The following is a 22,002-nucleotide window of genomic DNA, read 5'->3' on the forward strand; positions in this document are numbered from 1 at the left end:
ACTGGAGGATCTCAGGTTGGAAAGGAATAGTTATATCCCAGGGTAGACATTTTACTTATTCCCTCTCAACTTCTCCCTGAGAAAGCAGTTTTAATATTCACTAGTCTTACATATGTATTTTATATAATGGTAATACTGAGCTAAACAGAAATGCATATGCATTGTTTAATCCTTCATACCACACCTGAGTGCAGCTGTGTGACAAATGAAGACTATGGGCAGAAAAGGAGAGTTTGCCAAAATATGGGAAGGTACTCCAAGACTGAATTTTAAGCAGATTAACAGGACTGTACACAATCCTGTGCTAGTCTTTTGTTTATTTGTTTTTAAAAACACCTACAAACAACATTTAGAAACACCAAGATTAGGAGACATTTGCTTCCTTAACAGGTATTTCCATTAACACTTGTTTCTCACAGAGGACTATGCATAAGGCAAATACAAATCAGGCTACCCAAACAAAGCACATCACATTTTGAATTTGATCAATGCTATCACAGTAACAACATAAACTAGAAACAAGAATTAGAACAACCTTTCAAATACCACACATTTACTAGCACTGATCTTCTACAAAGGAAAGAAGAATGCAGAATCAATTCACTTCCCACTGCAAAGCTGCCTAACAGGAACTGCATAACATATTTAATCTTCAGAGGGGGAGAGCATTATACATTCATGGAAACTGCACACAAAAGGTAGCTAAGCATAGCACAGACAAATTCTGCCAGATATAAAAACTATACAAGGATTATCACAAAGGAACCCATGAATATTTAGTCACTAGGGTCTCCAACTCAAAATCTCACAAACGTCTCCTCATGCTGGAGTAAGCTGAGCAGAAATTCTGGAATAAGCACAACTTTTAAAGATAGCTAATAAAAGTGATATTTCAACCAGAATTCCACATTGCTCATGAAATACTAAAACAACAGACAAAATATCTGATAAGCTCCTTTAGGAGAAACTACGGCTGGTTTGGGAATCCGTGAAATGTTTCAATGTACTTTACCTCCTCAGACTATAAATTTCATGTACAAGAACCTGCCACTCAAAAAAGTATGTAATTTCCAGGCCACATAAATAACAGTGAGTTGTGTTTCAGCATCCTCTAAAAGTCTACTGCCAACAGACTATCAAAATGTCAGAAGAGTGACATATACAGAACAAAAGCACCTCCCACTCACCCTGTGGTTTTATATCCATAGTGACATATGGAAAGCTGCCAAGGACAGCCATAACTTCTTCATATTTCTTATCTTCTAGGAAGTGCAGTAAATTGCGACGGTCTGAGCCTTTCAAACTCACCAAATCCTGAATACTTTTGATTTTATACTGAAATGAAAAAAAAAAAAAGGGAAAGGATGTCATGTGGTAGCATAGAACACAGTCCACAAATAAACTCTTGATAATACACCACTCATGTCCCCACGTTACTAATACTTACACACCACTTGATTTGTTCTTATAAAACACCCCACACCTTAGGAAACTAGCAAGCATATGTTTTGAGAAACAATAAACCAAAGAAGTTGCATTCAAACCTACTAAATAGCACTGCTTTGAACATTGATGTGTTCCTTAGTATGTGTCACCCCTTAGAAATGGCACTTTTTAGTTTCTTATCAAACTATTATTTCAGCCAGGTTTTTTTAAAAGTTGAGTCAAGAAATCTTACTAATAGGTTTTTTTATTTAGATAAGAGTACTTCAGTGCTTTGAGATTTGTATTAGCAGGAACAGCTGAATAAAAGTTACTTTTTTTTTTTTACTGAACTGGAAATGAATCTAAACCCAATCCTTTTAAGATTTGCAGAGCAGAGCTAAAGGGATAAAACAAACACAGATTTGAACACTTGGTTACCTCACCACTATAAAGGTACATACTTTATTAAAAACAATTTCATGCATCCAGATAGACTGATCATACCTCCAATCTAGGGCACTGTATTTTTGAAGAGCTCAGTGCATGGGAACATGTACAAAAAAGCCTAATAAATTGGTCTCTTCCCTCTTTCAGGGCAAGGACAGATGGAATTATAACACGGTTAAATTCTTGGGTTTTGTACTTCGTTACACTGCACATGTCAAAAAATACATCTAAAATTGCATATTTTTTACAGTCCCTGTAGTTTAGGGCTGCATTTAAAAAGAGTTTAATGATACCTATAAGAGAATAGTTCTTTTACTTAACCCAAAGGATAACATTACTTGAATATTTAATGAACAAGAGGGATTGGAAAAAAAAAAAAAAAGCAGTACCTAAGAATCTTAGTCTTCACAGTAACACAGAAGCATTTAAACACCCCCTAAGGCTGTAGTTAAAGCTAAACAAAACTTCCATCAGATAAAAAGGATATTTTCAAGATCTATCCAAATTAACCACTGTAATAAAACTACCAGAAAAGTCAACAGCTTCTAGTAGAAGACAACTGCTTGTTTCTAACCAGGCATTTGTAGAAGATATACTGGCGTCAAACCAACAAGCAGGTCTGAATACAGGACAGGCAGCAAAACAAAGTGAAGAAACACATGCAAGTATTCAAACAAGACTATTCTTTTTCATCCTTAAATTCTACAAATACCAACACTTTCCCCACTACAACTGCATAGCAATAGCTTTATAAGACACCCTCTGTCAAATGGATCACAAAACCTGAAATACTTCCCACAGTAATTGATTTTTTTTTTCTTTTATGAACACCTCTGCGTAAGCTTCTGAATCTATTTTCTATCAAAATAGATTAAGAATTATATAAGGCCAAACAAGCTTCCCCTGTTCACCCCCAGCCACCCCAAAAAAAAACCTCCCAGTAGGATATTCCAGACACATTCTGGAAAAATACTAAATAGGAGACAGTACATTGTACTAATAAAGAAATTCAATTTCTTCTGTTTAGGAGGTCAACATAGACTGACCTTTTACATTTATTTACATTTACCAGATCTTTAATCTTAATTTCCACCTCCTAACTGAGAGGGACTTCAAAGAAATAAAAAGTAGACAGATCTAGGAAGTATTGTATTGAATTGCTGCAAAATAAATCTATTTTTATTCTCTTAGCTAATTCATGACCTTGCTTCCTTACAGGAAAGTAGGTACAAGAAGGAGCAGAAAGAAGTTAACAAGTATCATTTGTAGTTTTATACCTTTTTATGATTGGAAACTCGTCTAAGATTGTCCTCTTCAATGTGAGGCAGCTGTAAAAGGGGAGACTTGAACTGTTGAAGCCCCTGGACTGTCATCTGGGAAAGCTTCATGCAATTTTCCAAAGATCCCAAAGATGGAGCACGGAACTCCCTTTCTTGGGGAGAATGAAACAAACAACATAATTTTAAACTTTTTTTTCTTCTTACACTTTTACAATGTATACTTGTATTATAATACAAGCCACAGAAAACCTTGTTTTCAGTCCCCCAAGTAAAAGAGACATCTTAAAATGTTCAGCATAATTAACCAGGCAGCCCTTTTACTCTCACTGCAATCACACAGCTCAGCAGACATTTTCTTCCCTCTACTTAAGTGTCACAACTAACACTAAGAAAGGGAAAGGCTTCCATCTCACATTGTCTCAGGGAACAACAGCACACTCTATCTATGCAATTATTACGGATAAAACCTCCACCAATTAAGCAAAAAAAATGCAGCATCAAAACAAACGTGGCTTATATTTGTTTATTTTACATATGTGTGTCTGTATAATGTGTTTAGCTCTATTTTGTAAGCATATAATTATAGTTTATCATTAAACATTAATCTTTTACAACATAATACATTATTTATAAGATTTTCATCTTGAGAGATGAACATACAGGTAACATTAAAGAAAAAACTTTATGTATGAGTGAAGCTAAGCAGAGCATATTATATTATGTTACAAGGCAGCAAGAATAGCTAGAAAAATATCAAACGCATGACTTTTAGGTTTATTTACAAAGGTTAAAAAGAGTGTTTGAGCAAAGACTTATTTGACTTTCCCTTTAGAAATTACATATAATTATTTTAATATTTTAAAGTACAAAAAGGCCTACATTGCACATAATTTAAATTATAAGATAAATGAGGAGAAAGCCCTAGCCAGAACAGAGCAAAAGGAAGCAAAAAAAAAAAAACCAACCAAAAAGACAAGTAGTAATTTAATACTCTTCATCACATCTCCAAAGAAATAAAAAAGCAAAGCAGACACATACTGCTATATAACTTTGTTTGACAACCATCCATTCATGAATAAAACCTCTCATAAACCCTGTTTAAAGAAATCATTTCAGAGTTCCCCTGCAGCTCAAGAGCTGCTGCAAGTCCAGAATTGGCCATGTTTGGGTCATTCTATATATCCTTTACCATGAAACATAAAAAGAAGTTAGATCCTCTTCAGAGAGCCACGTGGAATTTAAGCTACTTAAATCTTTTTCTGACCTTACATGTGGCACATGAAAGAACTGAAGGCCATTTTAAACAAGTATTACAGAAGGCACCTGTAATTTATGATGCCTGTCATTTCATTTAATAATTGGCATATGTTTTCTCCTATACTTTAAAACCTTTTCTGAGAAACAATTAACCTTTGATTACCTTGACTGTTACAGGTATATTCTGCATACAAATATATAAATATAAGCATAAATACAAACGTCTGTGTGTACATACAGAAATACACTCATTTATGTATACAAATACATATATTTGGTATGGACATATTTGGTTGTTATATTTGGGACACTACCACAGGGGCACAGAGGTATCTTTCAATAGATTAATTAGACCAATGGTCAGAAGGAGTATGCCCACTCTGCTAGGGCTGTGTGATCAAGCTCAGCACACTATGAAGGCAATTAGAGTTGCAAATAAAAGTGGATTTACTGACACCTGGGTGAGAAGGCAGACAGGCTATTTATTAGCTGCACCTGACCAAAAGGGTACCAAACCTACAACTCCTAAATGTTTAAGTGCCAATGGCCACGTATTTTGATAAAAAGCAAGTTTAAATTAATTTTAAAACATTTAAAAGAGGAAATACGAAAGGTACTAAATCTGACAAAAATAAACAACCAAATTTGATGTGTTCAGTATGTTTTCTTCTTCCTTTACACCACTTACTGTCTTGCTGCAATTTTTTAAGTAGCTATGAGGGTATGTTAAATGCACATGAAAGATCACTGTTCCCTCTGCTCCTGCCCCTCTCCCTTTCAAATCTCCTATTTCTTCACTAATTACACCAAGCTATAAATATAATCAGCTATCAAATGAAATTACATGGCAGGATTTTTTTTGTAAATCTAGTATGTTAGTAAATACTGTGAAGATTATATGCAATGCAAACAGACACAGGAATGGAACTACCTGGCTAGATATACTGGTAACTGAGAAAGATGTAACTTCCATCTTCAGGAAAAAAAAAAAAAGTAGTAATAGAAACACTAACCTTCCAACTAAATAACACCACATGTACTTTCCTTCTTACCTATCTTTCACCTTCCCTGTAAATTTTTTGGCTGCTGCTAAGGAAAGTCCCTGGATTTTTTAAATTAAAAAAAACACACTGCAAAACAACTCAATAAAAGAATCCTAAATATTGTCTGACAAACTGGCTTTTGCAGGAAATTTACCTACAGCTTTGAGGCCACAGAGCACTAGTCAGAGCAGAAAATATTCTCTTTCTTAAAGGATTGACCCATCATCCATATGACAGTAGAAAAATATTTCAACAAAGTTGGAAAATATTATTTTGGTTTCATGAAAAGAACACAGGTCTTTTTATTTCCTGAGAAGAGTGTAGCCTTTAACATCCCCCAGATGCCCCTGCCATAAAATTAATGCCTTTGCTGTACACATTTTGACATCTCCTTATTGTCAATGTGCACAATAAAGGATGACCTTTAATCTAATGTTATAAAATCATCCAAAGATACAGAATCAGAGAATGGTTTGGGTCGACCTTAAAGATGATCTGATTTCAACCCCCTTCCTACTCCACTAAACTAGGTTGCTTAAGGCCCCATCCAGCCTGGCCTTGAACACTTCCAGGGATGGGCCATCCACAGCTTCTCTGGGCCAGTGCCTTACCACCCTCACAGCGAAGAATTTCTTCCTTATCTAAACCCATCCTTTAAACCCGACATATGACATCAAAGTAGTCAAACACAAATTTAAACGCAAATTATAATTGCTTGTGAAGGAATGGTATACACCTGGGTTAAACCACAACCTCTACATTACACTGCAGCTTCCAACTTGAATTAAGGAATGTGCCTTGATTGGACAGCTGAACTGATGCCTAACTTCTCTGCAGACAGTTACTAGAGCACATTCTATGTTTTTGGCAGTGAAATCCCTCACTTGACAAGACAGCTATCTACTTATCATACTTAAAGATGATCTCAAAGAAGCCATGAAAATAATTCAGACCTGTTCATTATCAGCCATCAGTAAACTGCCACAGAACAGTGGTTGCAAGCAATGGATGCCACAAAGCAAAGTGCCAAGATGGTGAAAAGTCATCCCAAGTGCTTTTCTTCAAAAGACTGGATTACAAAGTATTCATAAATGGATGCAGATATTTCTAAGCTTATAATAATAACAAAAACAATTCAGGGTATTTGAAAGACACAAATGCAGCACAAAATGAGACTCCTTATCCCACCACCAACTTAGGTTTCACGAAGTAAGATCTGTCCCCAAAATTTTTCTTTAGATAGTATTAACACATGCCATCATCTTTGTATTTTCACAGATCAGGTCTGCTGAAAAACTACGGCTAGTTATAAAATGTGATAATTTTATGTACCATGTCAAGGCTGATTTAAGTGAAAATTAAAACTAACCCCAAAAACATCTGCAGTTAAGTTTTAAGCTACTTAAAATTATGCTGGCATATACACGAACTTAAACAAAATAGTCTCTCAAAAATTTCAAAATCTAACTTAAATTTTACTCATATCATAAAAAATAATCAAAACAACCACAACAACAAAAAAAAAAAAAAAAAAAAAAAAAAAAAAAAAAAAAAAAAAAAAAACCAGAAAAAAAGGAAACAAACCCAAATCCATCCCAACAAAAAAAAAACTAAACAAAACCAAACATTTACAATTTCCAATTGTTTCCCAACAACAGTTAGCAGGGCAGCAAAGTTCTCTCTACATGTAAAGTCATCAAAAATAGGGTCAATGTGCTACATTTGCTAAGTGATAAATAGTAAAAGCAGTGATTTTGCTTTAGATCAAAGACCAAATTTCTGAATACTGTCTCTTTCAAACTTTGGAAATAATGTTGAGAAAAGCTGTAAAGAAATACCCAACAAGTCATCCACTATACCTATGATACATTCCTACTTTTTTTTCCAAATCTACTGTACATAATGACAGCTATAAATTCTCTTCCACTTTCACAGACTCACTGAGGCTGGAAGAGATCATGATGATCTCTAGAAATTGTTAGCAGTACAGGTTGTTCAGATTTCGTTTATAAATAACCATCACTTCCATTTCACATTCAGACAGAAAATTAGTTTACACTACTGTCTTCCAAAAAACTGTTTATTTATTTTAATTTACTCTAAAATCTAAATTTTCTGGAACTTCAAAGCAATTTATTAAAAACACTGCATCTATAAATGATCATTTTACTCTCATATTAAAAAGCTATCTCCACGTACATTCAGAACTAGAGGAGAAGAACACACCTACTTGGAGGTCATTTAAGTTGCAAGGTATATCATGTATTCTGTACTACGCTCAGCATCTTATTTCAGCTTTTAGAAGAAGAACTACAGGTATTTTTAATTTTTCAAGACTTCCAGTTCAGTTGCATAAAATAAGCTTCTGGCTGTATTATTTTGGTTTCATTTTGCACAAAAGAAAACAAGCATTTACAAATACATACATAGTTCATCTTAAAAGACATCTTTCAGAGCTTTGAAGTATTTTACAGTATCAAAGGTTCAAGTATTTTTTATAAAGTACTATACAGACCAAAAAAGGCACATCCACATTCGACACAACATCCTTATCTGCTCATGTCCCCTGTCACACTTTATTTTGTTATGAAGCCCAACTACCAGCACCACTTGCAATGGTGCTAGGAAATATCTTTCCCAAAACTGTTCTTGTTAGGAGGCTATCAATGCTCACTGAAGGAGTTTTGGTCTAGTAAAGTTCAACCAATATGTACTGTTTGACAGCAAACAAAATGGTCAGTGGTTTGGGATAAAAAAAAAGCCTTGCATATCTTTGTTGCAATAAAGGAATGATATCCAACTCTTTGCTTCTTTACATTGCAAGCAACTACCTTCAGAGCAATTGACTTTTTACAGTGAAAAGAAAAAAGCTTAAATATTACATTTCAATTAAATTGTAATGTCTATGGCAATTACAGTTTATCACCTGCCCTACAAGTTCAGAGTAAAACTACATAGCAGGCTAAATGGTATAGAATCCTGAAATGGAGAAATATGAGCAACAAACAATGAAGTAATCGCAAAGAAATGATCTAAAAAAGAAGTGGCACTCGCAAGAAGAGGGAAAAACTGTAAAAGTGCAAATGGAAAGATGGATGAACACAGGTCTTATACTAAGTGCTTTGCTACTGAAAATGCATCAGATCTTTAAGAAAACGTTTTCAATTGCATTTAAGGAGAAACTTTATTGAATGAATTACACGCAGAACACACATACTCAGGATTTCAGAGCAAAACCTGGCAGCGGCAGCAGCATTTCAATCCTCAAAATAGAGAACTCTCTCATTGCAATAAAAAGAGCAAAAGTGCATTTAGGCATTTCTAAATATCACAGGTTAATTTTCCCACAAGAACCAAAGACTTTATGAAGTATTACAACGAAGAAACATATTTACTGGTTTTAATTATAGTTTCTTTTCTTACCTTCCCGGCTTCGAGCCATTATTATTAGTTGGCAGATCACATTAATCATTTCTTGAAGTAGTGCAGGACTCTTTTTAAGGATAAACTGCTGATCTGCAAGATAAAACTGGCTGCAATTATGCTGTACTACTTTACGGGGAAAAAAAAATTAGACAGTTTACATGAACTGGACATTTAATGGTGTGGTCTTCACTCCTACTCATTCTTGTATTACTGAAAATACCGCTTTATGCTCACTGACACATCCATCTGCAGCATTTCTCCACAAAACAGGAATAAGCAAGTGCTTATACCAGCTTCCACACCAAATAAAGAAATACTTAATAGATCCTACTAAGAAGAGCAACAGGATGGCATTGACAATTTACCAGTCATACTAAAATAGCATGAATTCTCTAAGTAATCACAAGTTAAAAAAAAGAATTTTAAATTTTAAGCGAAACACCCATTTGGGGAAAAACATTATTTGTGAAGGAGCAACTACTTTTGAATACAGTTCTGTGAAGCTGTAAGTACAAACAGTAACTAAGTTGGCAAGGAAGATGAGACATTTTTCATGACTATGTAAGACTGATAATTTTTCTTCTGAAAGAAACTGAAAAATTTGAACCAAAGCACCTTCCCTGCTTTGCTCGGGGGTTTTTTTGTTTGTTTGTTTTTTTATTTGCACTAAAATGTAGAACATCTCTCAGCCTAAAACAATGACTTTCACGGTTTAAACTTAAGAACTACATTTAGGAACATTTCAGTTTGAATATTTACAAGTACAAAAAATTCCAAAACACAAACTGAAGCTCACAGGTAACTGTTATATAGTTCTTGTCTTATCATCTTTGTTTCACAGAGTGGGCTAAAAAACTCCAAAAATAAACACAAATAGAAATGTTACAGAGAGTAGCATTATGCTTGTCTTGGATTTCTTTGCTCTGAAAAGCAAAAAAACTTCATTTGTTTTACCTTTTACCCTGTTACAAAGATAAAAAAAGTTTATCTAAGCCATTTGCAGCCAAAGGCATTAAAAAACAAGATATCAGTATTACAAGGCTGCCATGAGAATGAGTAAATGCTAAGTAAATGTTCTAAAGAGTCATTAAAGTTGAAAAACTAAGTACCCTGCATATAGGCTATTAAGCAGAGATCCATTCAACTCTTTAATGGACAAGAATCATAAGTACTGTAGCATGCCACATCTTGCTCTGTTTCCAACAACATCTGATTAGGGGAAAAGCCATTACCTTCTTCGAGGACCTCAGGAACTTTTATCCGGGCAAGATGAGTCAACAACAGAACTCTGGCTTTCAGACTGTAAGGGCAGGTGAGAGGAGGCTCATTCTTCTTTAAATTTATGCCACCAATTTCTCTGATTAGCTAAAATAAATAGTCAAACACAAACAGCTATTTTGTTGCTAAAGAGAAGCAAGTACAAGACAGTTTACAAGGAAAAAAAGATATGTTCACAAAAGCAAGCCTTTAAGTAACTTTTCCCTGGAAATTTCTGTAGAGATAAACATTCACCCTTTTTATTCATAGCCCAGCTCCACAAAGTAAAGAAGTGTCTTTACATGCATTGTTTCAATGTGGAAATGAGGGGGGATAAAAGGGGGTAGTAAGAAACTTATCTTGAATAGCTTTAAGTAAATTTGTATTGGTAGATAAATATTTTTTAAATCTCAACTTATTGCCAAGGTTTACTAGACTCAACCATACTTCTAAGGTATTTACATTAAACTCGATACACACAAGCAACAGCATGACCTTGAGACCTTTCACCCATCTAAGACACAGCGAACCTCCCCAGAAACACTCTCAGTTATCACAGGAAGGAGGTTTATAAGCCTGAAATCCCTTAGGCTGAAGATCAAGTATTTTAACTTGCTTATAAACTGCACCAACTTGAAAAAAGCGTGGTGTTCTTTATTCAGGATGACCTTTCTTGATCCCAACCAGACCAAGACCCACAGCTCAAATAGGTCTGAGTAACAGGAGCTTAGATAAAGTAGCACCAATATATGGCCCAGAAGTTTCACTTTTTAGGTCAAAAGGTTACCTGAGGAGAGACAGAGATTTCAAAATCTCCAGCCAAGAAGTCTGGGTATCAACAGCTAAGCTACAATAACCTTTGACCAGTCTTCCCCACTCTTGAAAAAAGATCTTAAGAACATCCTGGTATAACACTAGACCAAGAGTAGCAAAACTTTGATAAGAAAACTTTGTAAAAACTATCAATACTTGGTTGAGGATAAAATAGTGAAATAAAAATGATAAGAAAACTTTGTAAGAACTATCAATACTGGGTTGAGGATAAAATAGTGAAATAAAAATGGGAACAATGATGATGGCACCAAAAGCATACACTAACAAAAATTATTAGCAATACCCTTCTGTATTGATGCTTCAGAGAATTGTACTGCCATATATTCAGAAAAAAAAACCAGAACATAGATGACAGTGATTACTGGAGCTTTAGAAAGGGAACAAAATCCAATGGTATAAAATGCAATGAATGTGCATACTAACAAGAACTGCAGCTCAAAGACAGAAGCCTGTTAGCTGGAAAACATAGACACCCTATGACAAGGGAAATCCAGAAAATGTTGAGATTCCACTCTAATTGTATTAACCACCATATGAAACAGTTGTGGACAACAGTATACTGAAAGCTATTCCTTGCAGAAATACAGGAACAGTATTCAATGCCACTGACTAAGGCACTGCTAAGATTTCACATAGAAAACTGTGGAAAATTCTAAGCAAATTAAAAATAATGTAAAAGTTAGAAATACATTGCTGGGGAACAGTACCCCTTTCAGCATGCAGCAGGAGGAGGGAAATAAAGAGCCTTTTGGAACAGAGGGGAATAAAAGACAGCAGCTTTTCTAGTTTAGCAAAATAAAGACAAAAAGGTAACTAATGGGCTATTGCTTCTGTCTATAGATGCATTGAGGACAGACAGCAAGAATCATTTTGACTCCAGAATAGTGATGATAGAAACCAAGGCTATAAATTGGTCACAAACAAGACTCCTAACCACTAGAACGGCAAGTTCTGGAACAACTTCTCAGTAGGATATGGTTATAGGAGACTTGACTGCCTTTTAAATAATGAATGATTAAATGTAAAGGGCTTGCAAAATGCCAGTGCTTGCAACAGCATGGGAAAAGAACTGATGATCAAGGTGATCTTTTCCAATCTTTTGCCATGACTGCTGAAAAACCTCACCTTTCCATTTCCTACTCTTCAAGTCTACAGCATCATAAAGAATTTGTAAAAGAGACAAAGACAACTAAGTAAAGAGGTATCTCAGTCTATTTTCTTTATGTTTAGGTCATGAAAATATGTTTACAGTAAGAAAATTCAATTGTGTGCATAAAAGGTTAAATCTGTGAGACTACCTCCCCTCCTTTTGCCAATTCAAAACATTTTCATTGGAGCATTTGGATACTGTGCTTTAAACTTCTTAAAAGCCAAGTGTTAGTTCCTGATAAATAAGACTACCTAAAACTCTGCTAGTAATAATTATTTGCCACAGTATGCACTATGGCATCTCTGTTGGAAACACCTAGTGGAAATGAATATAAAAGGAAACCAGAGGGGAACAGACATTCATGGAGGAATCTTTATAATATTTCAAGACATTATTAATTCAGACATTGGATAATAATTTTATTTCAGTATTAACATACTCAACTAGATCTGTGGTAATGATTTAAAAGAACCTTATCAAAGGGTGATTACTTCCTTATATCAGTACTCAAAATTTGTAAGGACTGACACTCTAATTTTTTATTTAGTTTACCCTTCCCCAAAAGCTGAACCCAGCAGTCTACATACTAAACTGATTCCATTTAAAATAAGCATTAGTACCAATTAATGTTATCTTTTCTTTTAAAAAGTTTAAAACAAGTCTAGCTTCTAATTCCTATTTCTAAAGGGATACAGTTATATCTCAGTAAAATTAATGCTTTGAGAACTTGAATTCTGTCAGCTGGTCACCTAGAAGCACCATCTCCCTCTTCCCTTGAAGGGGTCAGTTATTTATTGAAATCTCCTGATATAACTGACCTGTGGTATCCAGATGTTGTCTGCTGGTCTGCTCGTTGCATCTTTATTGTACTGAGGATCAAATTCAGATGCCCCTGCTAAAACCATGATAAGCCCTGCAAAGATAATTGGAGTCAGACAAAGAAAATGTCAACAGCAACCTAAGCCATCGACTGATTCTTCAGAACCTTCAGCCATAAAACTTACTCCCACTCTTCCTCCAAGAACCATGAATACCCACATTCTCTAGTGGATCAGTAAGTACTGCCACAGGGCAAAGGACGAAAGAATCAATGCCTGGCACGAGACAAAGGAGATCACTCAACGCTCCATTTTGCACGGCATCAAGTCCAGCATTTGACACTAAATGTCTTCACAAAAACAAAATTAGGCTTCTTTAGGACTAGCAGACATCACTGCAGCAAAGCAGTTTGACTACTACTGCATGCTCACAGAACCATTCCTCTCAGCAATCCATATGTCTGCAGCAGTATGATGATGTGTATTGAAGGGGGAGGCAGAAAGGATAAAATTTCAACTCAATTTTCTGTTCAGTAAGCATTGAAAATTCACCCCAAAAGATTCTTTTAATTATTAGAAAAGCAGTTCAGTAAATATCTCTGCAAAAAATTGCACAGAGATGAGGGACTGCTCTTTTCCTAATGTGATTAGGAAAATTCATACTAACTCAATCTGTCATGTAATTAAGACAAAAGTCCTACAGAACTGGGTATTTTAGTCCCATCGTAACATCAGTCCGCTCATGAACGTCTAAGACCCCTCACCCATAGACAGTCAGAGAAAGCTCAGGGAGTCATTTGCTCCAGTTAAAATAACATTTTCAGCAATAGTTACTCAAGCTTCTTTCTTAAATTTTGAGCAAGTTTTCTTCTGAGCAATCAAAGTTATTTATGCCTACTTGCAGTGCCCAGTGAATTCCAGCTACTAAAAATGAGTCAAGTTCCCTGAGCATCAATTTTCATTTCCGCCCTCGATTATCTATTCACTTCCTGAGCAAAGCATACTGAAGAGTTTCAGACAACTATAAATATCTTCTCATTATTTAAGATCAACAACTGTGGATCCTCAGGAAAGGAAATTTTAAAAAGTTTGCCTGAAAAAATACCTTAAAGAAGGCAAGTCATGCAGGTCTGTCCCACCATTTCGCTAGCCCAGTTTGACTACATTTGCCCAGGTTTAAGCCCTGAGTTTTTCACTGATACCACACCACTGTGGAATTCACAACCAAGCCTTACCTGATCACTGTGTGGTTTGTCTAAGCCGCCTCAGCTGCACCTCATTTTTAATTCAGACTGCACAACAGACCTCAGTATAAAGAAACCTGACCTGCCTCTGATTCCAGGACTACCTGAAAGTGTTAAGTCCTTAAATAAGGCCACTTAAACCCGGAGTTGGCTTTTTAACCAAATCTGTAGGAGAGATAAGGCAAGCATTGAAACTATGGTTCTGAGCAAGGTTCAACATGAAATAATCTACTGTTGACAACAAGTTTGGAGAAAGAAGAGACCAGGTTTGAAGTGATCTCCCTAAGCTTCTAACGTCTCACCTATTCTCCCAATTCCTCCTTTCTCACCTAGCTGGAGAGAGAAAAAAGCATAAGATTATAAAGAATAAGATTTATAAAGAATATAAACTGGTCTGAACTAATTCCACACATAAATCCATGTGTGCTGTAAGTAGAAGGCTAACATATTTCCATACTCTTATCTCCTACACCTCCTGGATTGTCTGTGAAGCACTTCTGCTCAGTAGGAAAAGGATGTATCAAAGAGCAGATTTCAGCACTCTTCCAGCAAATCTAAAGTTGAACAACAGTGCAATTCAAAGGAGTAAGAAAATATTTTAATGAACCTTTTTAGAACGTTTTGGGGACTCTTCTACTCTGTTTTTCAATTGCTCTAAGCAAGCAATCTAGTTAAATCCAATCTAGAACTATCTAGTACTATGCTGATTCTTCAGGGCCACGCCAGCCCCCAAATCGAAAGGTAAAATTCTGCACCAACATAATGCATCAACAGATTTCCCCAGAAAAAGGGGTTTTTAATTCCTTTAAAAGTGAGTAGAGAAGAAAAATAAGTATATTGAAAACTACAAACAAATAATAAATTAACATGAAATTGATAGCAAAATTTTTAATCAGAAATTTAGCTCTAGTATAACAAGTAATAATAGAGAACTAGAAATGCCATTTCGTTCTTTATGAATATAAATTTTTTCTGACAGCCCCTAGAAAATTCCCAAAGCCTATTTTGTTACACTAACAGAAAAACCCACACAGATAGAGGTTGGCTTCTAGTGGCCACATAGTAACTGAGGGCTACAGGCAGGTCAGTATGTTTTTCCCAACATGCAATATCCTTTTTTCTTTTTTTTTAATGTATAGATGGACATAAATATAGATCTATACAACTCTCTCTCCCAAATACTTAAGCCTTCTTAGAGAGTACTCTTCCTCTGAAACAAAATGAAGCTTTAAAAACACTCTAGAAGAACCAGAACCATTATTTTAACCTAACAAAGGCTTATAAATTAGAAGTACTTAAAAATCAGCAGACTGACATTTCCAGATGAACACATTGGCATTGCAAGATGCCTTTTACTTACGTTTCATGTCCATGTTCCGTGTTTTATAGACAAAATATGTATATATTTGAGTTGTCCGAATGAGAATCTGATCTCCACTATATCGTATTGATCGGTACCACCAGGAACCCTGAGACATTCAACAAGAACAAGCCGATGTCAGATATATGGAAACACAACAAAACTGGATGACTTCATGTCTGTTGACAATCAGGTAACTTACCAATGTTAAGGCCAATTGAATTTCCGAAAGGAGAGGGAAATGAAAAAAAATATTTGCTGATGCAAATTTTAAAAGCACAGTGATAAATTCATCTGAGAGAATCTGATGCTATATGTTTTTGGATGACCTCTAGCCTAGGGAATTCCCCCAAGGATATAAAGCTGCACACATATACACGGCTTTGGTTATTTCTGATGTTGTTTAGTGAACTCACTAAAGAGTAAATCATCAGTAAATCATCATAAGATTTACCACTCTCTATATACATGGTAACTCCTTAGAGTGCAACACAGCATGCAAATCAAACTCACTTTAGTCAGACCAAGGCCAAACCAAGAACAAATATGAGATTTATTTCACTATGAGAAAATTTGGAAAAAAAAAATTAAATAATCTAATCAGAAAACACTTCTGAGAAGAGGAATCTGGAGGCAGCACAGTGCTCTTGCTGTACATTTTCAGAATTAAGCCATTTGCCTTCAGATAGACAGAAAAAGTTTTCCAAACCTTCAGCAACACTCCAAGAATTGAATAACTAGCATTACACCAGTGCCTGAAATTATGGAACTCACTCTATAGTGATTGTACTCTGTAATATATTTTCAGAAAAATGGTGTGATGGGTTATAAACTGCAGTCTGTTTATTAAACTTCTCCCTGTAACCAAAGCTCACTTAACATGAGAAAAAACCTTGAAGATACTTCTCAATCTGTTGTTAAGTTTACCATAAGGGAAGAGAACAAGCATTAAAATAGTAAGTGATGCTTACTACTATTAATTTAATAGGCAACTATAGCAAGAACTGTGCAATCTACTTAATTATTTAGGAAATGTTATAAGACTGGCTCCCCACAAACTTCTCAATAAATTAAGTTTGATTCTTCTATGAATAGATGAACCCTGACACAAAACAGTACACAACTTCATAAAAAGTTTTTTTGCAGAAAAATTTCGATTACGATCCCACAGATATCAAATTTTTGTCTAAGCACAGATACTGGAAGAAAAATGTAACTACAGCTAGTCCAAATCTACATGAAAGAAGCTGCCCTAACTGCTTCTGATGTAGCTCATGTCTCTTACCTCATATACAGAATATTATTTAAGTCAGTGGAGGTCTGGAAAGAACTACATATCAGTATTTTCCTTTTTGTTGATCTGGATTCAAAGGGTCCAAGTAGCCTTACTTTATTTTAGTTGTCTATCAACTATAGGATGACTACATTGTCGTCAACTTCCACTTCTTTATTGATTCATAAAAGAGAAAGGGGTCCATTAAAGGCATGAATCATCTTGTATGTCTACTTTAGAATGAAATGATAAAATAACTTGCTCCATAAAAATGACTATTCCTCTTCACTGACTATAAAAGAAATTTACAGTGACAAGTCTGAATGTAGAATCCTACATCTGGTATGGGGCAAGAAGAGGTAAATTATTTTTTCTGTGCTCAGAACATTTCTTTGTACCAACACAAAGGATGTTCACTTTCACTTGAGCTACGATAAACCTGGTATAAATCACTAAAAGTACATGTATGCAAAAAAGCATCAACAGACACCAACTGAAACCTAAAAGGAGAGACATGAAAAACAGGTAGACATTGCACCCTGGATTTTAGACATCTTATTCAACAACTTGAATGTGGTGATTTCAGCAATTTTCTACACTAAATCTTCAATTACGCAGAAAGACTCTCCAAGTGAAGGGATAATGTCTGGCTGAATTTCCGCACACACTGATGCATGCAGCTGCCAAGACCTCAGGACACGTTCTCAAATGAGTCTTCTTCCCCAGAACATGAAGGGTTTTGGGTGTCAATTTTCTGAGTCTTTCTTCATGCCATACCCCAAAATGCACAATCACTGGATAAGGGACATTGTTCAAAAGCAGTACTGTAGGGCAAACCCAATCCCTGAAATAACACTCATCTAGCAATTGATTCCTCACACAAAGAAATCTCAAGGGCAGACACCTCATGATGTACAGAAGATCAATAAAAACTGAAGTTATGAAAACAAAGCGAGCCAGGAGAAATCAAATCAACAACCTGTTCCACATGCAGTAATTATTCTAGCACCACCAGCTACAGACATCTCAGTCTTGGCTCTACTGTAACACCACTGAATATCCTCTTGAGCTCATCCCCTCATATTAATTTTCTTCAGACGAATGAAAGAAGATACAAGACAGATTACATAACTAAGTAACTTCTGTGATATCTAATATTTTCCCTGCAGCTCCCTCTCTATCACGGCACTGCATTTTTCTGGAAACTCTACAGTAGTTACACTTTTTTCACAATAAAAACCACATGCATTAAAAAAAAGGCTCACTTGCACCCTCCCTCCATGAAAGGCAAGAATTAGCAACTCTATATCAAAGACACCTTTGTTTACTGCTTGCTTACAGAGGGTAGAATATTAATCAGATAATACTTACCACAACAACTGGAAGAATAACCATAAATGCTAATCCATATACAAACAAAACCTAGAGGAAAAAATAAGAAACACACTGCATTAGGTACCTGTTTAATCTTTATTCTAAAATACAGTCAAGTATTATTACCACAAGCCTACTACAAATTAATGCAAGTTTATTGCATAATACCTGTCATCATTTCTGAAGAACAACTTACAAGTAATATAATTAGATGGGTAGGGTTTAAATAAGGAGTATCAGTTTAGTGTGAGTAATCTTTTAAATGATTCATGCATTGTCTCAGGACAGTTTCTTTAATAATTAAAAAGTTGGCAGCTAAACTGTGATGCAGTGGACAGGAATGATTAAAAGAAATCAAGTGGTTAAGCCAAATACCTTAGAGCAACAAATGCAACAGATACAACATTTAGTCCCTGTATGATTATAGCATCGCTAGCAAACCAAATGCAACTACAGAAACCTAGGAAACAGTTCCATGTGTGTTTTCTTGCAACAGCAAACACACACTTTGTAACAGCGGTGACCATAGTACAGCCTCATTATCATTGGAATAAGACCCTTCCAAGCATATTAATACTCTCAAACATTAGATTTAAGCTACTCTAATACTTATGACTCTTGAAATTTGCTTCAAAGATATGCATTTGGACCAAAGTATTATTAACTACGTGTTTAGACTAAAAATGTGCAGTATGAGGCACAAACGTTTTAAGGTGAACACTTGAAAGTTCACCTTAAAATCCTAAGCTAAGTAAGCTGACTCACCAAAATTGAATTTTTCTGATCCACAATCCAAGCTGGCAAAGCTATACCAAAGCTTGTGGCTGCAGGATGAAAGAAAATAAATTCACTATAAAATATTAAAGAACAATGCTAAAGTCACATTATGCCTAACAAACAAACAAAACAACCAACCTACAAAAAATCTTCATGTTTACCACTTCAATAAGCAAAAATTTAACAAATATAGCAAAATCAAGAAACTTATTAGAAACACACTCAAGTATGCAACAAAATAACAAGACTTAAATACAACATCTGAAATACCAAATATTTTAGCTTAACATATTGCAGTGAAATATATATTAATAAATATTGTCTGTCTATTTTAAAAAAAAGATTACACAGATTGAAAGATTTATGAGTTTTACATTGCAGAGTTTTCAGCAGTTTGAATACATATAGTTCAGTAAACACATGAAAACGGACTGAGTAAATGACTGCTATGGGAAGTTTTATTAGTTTGTACCTTTAGGAAAGTGTGTTAAGATGTAAATTGTAAACACAAAACCCTCTGTCAGTTCAAATTTCTGTGTGATGGATAAGAAAGAGAAAGGAACATTTTTCAATTCAAAAGGAGTTAGGCTGCACAAAGGGGAAGACATGATTCTCCAACAGTAACATCTGCGGCATTCAGATCTGAATGCAGAATAGCATAAAATAGCTTGTCTTCAAACACTTTAGTGGTAATAAATTAAATTTTGCAAACACTATCTTTCCCACTACTGAAAGTTCTATGAAATGAAGGGGTGGAAGGAAAAAAAAAAAAGACTACAGATTTCTAGAACCTGCTTAAAAGGAAAACAACATGCTTTCCTCAATACTAGCAGGTATCAATGAGGAGTCATGCCTTTAATAAGGACAGACTATGATCCCTATGTACTTAGATACTATTCAGATACTATTTCCAGCAGATCGTGATAGCCATCAATTCAGACAAACAGTTGTTATGCACAAGCCTAATGTTTTATAATTAAGTTGAAAACTATAATTTGTTGAGATTGAAATTAAACATCTGACAAACTTAACCACACCTCAAGCACAGCAGTTCAACAAAATAATTCCCAGTGAATTTACCACATTAAGTTACAGTTGGACAGAGAGGAATACTGCTCACTGTTCCTCTTTGCTAGGCACAGAGGGGGGGATGTACCAAATTTAACTTGGTTAGATGTGTCTAACACCAGGATGTGCTTCATCTCATCCCAGAAAATACCTCTGTAAGGGACCACATCCATTCTTTGACTATACAGAACTAGAAAACTAGAGTATGGAGCTTGGATACAGATTTTTATGCTACAGATGTAGAAATTAAGAGAGTATGAATTTCATTAAATTAGAAAGCTCCCCACATTTCAAAGTGGAACATTGAAGGAAAGAACATTACAGAATTGAGGAGGGAAAGAGAAAATTTAAGGGACTTCTCCTACTCTTCAGATGAAGCAGTAATGAGAGGTCTAGAAATAAAGCAGAGAACTCTAATTTCACTGTAGTCTGAGACAGAGTTTTCAGAAAAGGAGGCGGCTTCACACACAGTATGAACTGCTGCCCTATCGAAGTATCATTTAATTTTGCCCTCCGGGAATCCGAAGTCCCTTAAGTTTGTGAAAACAATCACTGAGCCCATCGCACAATCATCTTCATGCCTTTAAATCCTCAACTTTTGGCAGAGTTTTCTTTTAAGTCACAGCCTCAGGTCCATTCAAGGACGCTGACATACTGCTGAACTTGAAATCCTATGCCTTGGCAACATTAAGTTATTAGCTTGTGGATGTAAAAAACAATTTAACGTTGAGAAAAGTCCTAGGAAAGCTATTTGTGCGTATACTGGTCTAAAACTTAAAGTACCATTTTGCTAATATCAAGACAGTATTTCTGACAAAAGATTTTATTTTTACTTTGCAGCAAGAGGGACAGATACCTCCTACTTGCACAGCTAGGGAACCACAAGAAGCTAGGAGCTGAAAGAAACCTGGTATGTTACAAAACACAGTGGTTACAGAAAGTTAACCACCACCTTAGTCGATCAAAAATGCCTTTGTCAGACTGTTGGCAGAGCTGGTTTTTTGAAGGGAGAGGGAAGATTGATTTTTTGTTTCTTTGACACACTGGTTCAAGGGCTGGGGCTGGTTTTTTTTCCTTTAAAAATTAATTTCCCATATTGAATGGATACAATTCACAAGAAGAATTTACAACACAGAGTTCCCTCACTTCATTATAATTTCATAATTAAGTTACAAATCCCATTTACTACTTCCAAGCTGGCTGTAACTCATTTCACATAGATACGTAGTACACACTTAGCCCCTCAAACTATAGGGCATCAACAGCACAGATCTATGGAAGCCTGCCCTAACAAATGGTAGGTTTCAATTTTGCTTGTAATAGCCACTTAAACAACAGTCACAAAAATGTTTTATAAGCAACTCACGCAAAAAAAACTACTAACTTTCAGTCTTAAATTGTTTTAATTTGGATCACCTACTGTACAACTTCAACGCACCATCATCAGGATTATTTTCATGTAGATACCTGCCCAGGAACAATCTACAATGGGATAATCACCTCAACTCCTCAAGATGAAGGAGGCACAGGCACTTAAATAGTACTGCTTTCAGCAAATGGAAGGCCAATGTGCATACAGTATTTATTTCAATGTACATCCCTTCAAAGTGTGTTCATTGCATTATTGCTAGTTGTTTATTTTTCAATATACATCTATAATATTTGGTCATAAATAACAAGAAAGGTTTAAAACTGACAAGTTTCTGATAAGTATTATTCCATTTTTTGCTTATACCTCCATGAACATTGGCAAGTCTCTCTAGATACCTACTGTAGCCGAGTAGTCAAAAAATAACCCTTCTCTTTTTAACATAATATGAAATTTGAGAAATATGAAAGCAAACTCTTTCCTGTTTTTCCATGCCACCACCACCCCAGAGCCGGTCTGACAAGCAAAGTATTGATAAGTTTCATTGCTTCAAATCACAGGAGAAAGTTATCATATATAACCATATAAAGAACTGAATAC

At 35.3% G+C, this 22,002-nt stretch overlaps 1 protein-coding gene across 1 annotated transcript in view; it reads right to left on the bottom strand.

Moving 5' to 3' along the window:
• SEC63 (SEC63 homolog, protein translocation regulator) overlaps window positions 1-22,002 on the bottom strand; it is a 60,838-nt gene that overhangs the window by 13,135 nt on the left and 25,701 nt on the right. The window contains exons 6-13 of the mRNA XM_027747872.2: window positions 18,954-19,012; window positions 18,186-18,236; window positions 15,542-15,650; window positions 12,938-13,032; window positions 10,111-10,243; window positions 8,876-8,968; window positions 3,150-3,304; window positions 1,188-1,335 (exon numbers count right to left, since the gene is read on the bottom strand). Coding sequence (XP_027603673.1) covers window positions 1,188-1,335; window positions 3,150-3,304; window positions 8,876-8,968; window positions 10,111-10,243; window positions 12,938-13,032; window positions 15,542-15,650; window positions 18,186-18,236; window positions 18,954-19,012 — 843 coding nt within the window. The remainder of the gene's footprint in view (window positions 1-1,187; window positions 1,336-3,149; window positions 3,305-8,875; window positions 8,969-10,110; window positions 10,244-12,937; window positions 13,033-15,541; window positions 15,651-18,185; window positions 18,237-18,953; window positions 19,013-22,002) is intronic.

Source organism: Pipra filicauda, unplaced genomic scaffold (genome assembly GCF_003945595.2).
Source record: "Pipra filicauda isolate LSUMZ 115617 unplaced genomic scaffold, ASM394559v2 scaffold176_size3548034_pilon, whole genome shotgun sequence".
NCBI classification, from domain to species: Eukaryota; Metazoa; Chordata; class Aves; order Passeriformes; family Pipridae; genus Pipra; species Pipra filicauda.